The sequence below is a fragment of the Psammomys obesus genome, unplaced genomic scaffold (genome assembly GCF_907164565.1).
Source record: "Psammomys obesus unplaced genomic scaffold, mPsaObe1.curated_primary_1811, whole genome shotgun sequence".
NCBI classification, from domain to species: Eukaryota; Metazoa; Chordata; class Mammalia; order Rodentia; family Muridae; genus Psammomys; species Psammomys obesus.
This window is the reverse complement of record NW_026596466.1, coordinates 74,047-75,760: the sequence shown is the minus strand read 5'-3', so window position 1 is coordinate 75,760 and position 1,714 is coordinate 74,047. Positions and strand designations below refer to the sequence as shown.

The 1,714-nt window shown below is 34.9% G+C and overlaps 1 protein-coding gene across 1 annotated transcript in view; it reads left to right on the top strand.

Annotated features, from left to right (window-relative positions):
- Positions 1-1,241, top strand: part of LOC129670183 (zinc finger protein 431-like) — a 30,063-nt gene extending 28,822 nt beyond the window's left edge. The window contains 2 exon segments of the mRNA XM_055598652.1: positions 1-337; positions 339-1,241. The exon segment at positions 1-337 is cut by the window's left edge and continues 813 nt beyond it. Of these exon segments, the coding sequence (XP_055454627.1) occupies positions 1-337; positions 339-437 (436 nt within the window). The 3' untranslated portion in view covers positions 438-1,241.
- Positions 1,242-1,714: the final 473 nt, after the last annotated feature.

The following is a 1,714-nucleotide window of genomic DNA, read 5'->3' as shown; positions in this document are numbered from 1 at the left end:
GAAACCCTATGACTGTAACCAATGTGGTAAAGCCTTTGCATGTCATGATAGTCTCCTCTATCATAAAAGAACACATACTGGAGAGAAACCCTATGAATGTAACCAATGTGGTAAAGCGTTTACATGTCTCAGTCATCTTCAGATGCATAAAAGAACACATACTGGAGAGAAACCCTATGAATGTAACCAGTGTGGTAAAGCCTTTGCACATAAAAGTCATCTCCTAAGACATGAAAGAACACATACTGGAGAGAAACCCCATGTGTGTAACCAGTGTGGTAAAGTCTTTGCCTGTAATAGTCATCTCCAACTACATAAACGAATTCACACTGGAGAGAAAAACATTTGAAGGTAACCAACGTGGTAAAGCCTTTGCACATAACATTCATCTTCAAATGCATAAACAAATACATACTGGAAAGAATCCCTTTGAATGAGTTATAAAAAAAACTCATCGTGAAGAGAAACCGTATAAATATGTTTAATATGGTGAAGCCTTTTCAGATTTCTAGTTTTCATTATCATGAAGAAATTGATACTGGAGAGAAACCTCATGAATATATTTAATACAATAAAGCCTTTGCACGTTTCTGCAGTCTTCATCATCATGAAAGTATTTATAGTGGAGAGAAATTTGATGAATGTAAACCATGTGGTAAACCCTTTGTGTAATGTCTTCTGCTGAGATCCAACACAACTGAAACACCAGGTCAATGGAAATGAACAAGAATTCATTGTAATGAAGCTGCTACTCATTGTTCAGGGCCACAGAACATACTCATAGCTGTGGCACGTTACAGCTACCAATCCGGATTTGGGGATAGGGGCTTTCCTTATGCAGTTGATTTTATGCCATCTGTTTCAGAACGTAGGTTTTACATCCTAACCACCCATAACCATTTGTTCTTTTGTGGTTAGCAACAGGCGTTATGCTTTAGGGAACAAAAGATGAATAACTGAACAGCTTCAGTTATTGGAAGGTCAGTTAGTGGAAGGTCTCCAGTACCCCCAAGGCTTAAGAACTCGAACTGAGTTTCACCCTATGACTAAATGGAGGCAGTAACAAAAAGATAGTACTTAGGACACATTTCTTTTGCTTGTTCCTAACATTTGCATACCACAGTTATCTTCAAATACATAAAAGAACACATCCTGTAGAAAAACCCTATGAATAAGCAATGTGCTAAAGTCTTTTCATGTATCAGCAGACTTAAAAATCATGAAAAAAATTATCCTGCAGAGAAACCCATGAATGTAGCCAGTGTGGAAAGGATATTAAATGGTATTTTTATACAAGAGTAAAACCTTTGGTGTGTAATCAATCTGATAAATGCTTTCCATATCACAGCAGTCTTTGAGCATCTTACAGAGACTCATACAAAAACTCTTACAGTAATAGAGGATTTTCTAAAACCTTTAGCCAACACATACTCAGTTACAGAATATTATTTTGGAGAAAAAAGTGACAAGTATCTATAATCTATTCAGACACTATGATGTCTGTCTTCATTTTTTTTGCACTTGCAAACTGATATTGACAAAAGCTTAATGAATTTAACAAGGTGACCCTTTTAGATTTTACAATTCTCTTCCATTACATCAAATAACTCATCCAGATGTAAAACTTTATTGTATTAGTGCCTTTGCTGTTGTTTTAATAAAACACAATAAAATAAAGAAATAAAATATAATAAAATAAAATAAAATGCAATGT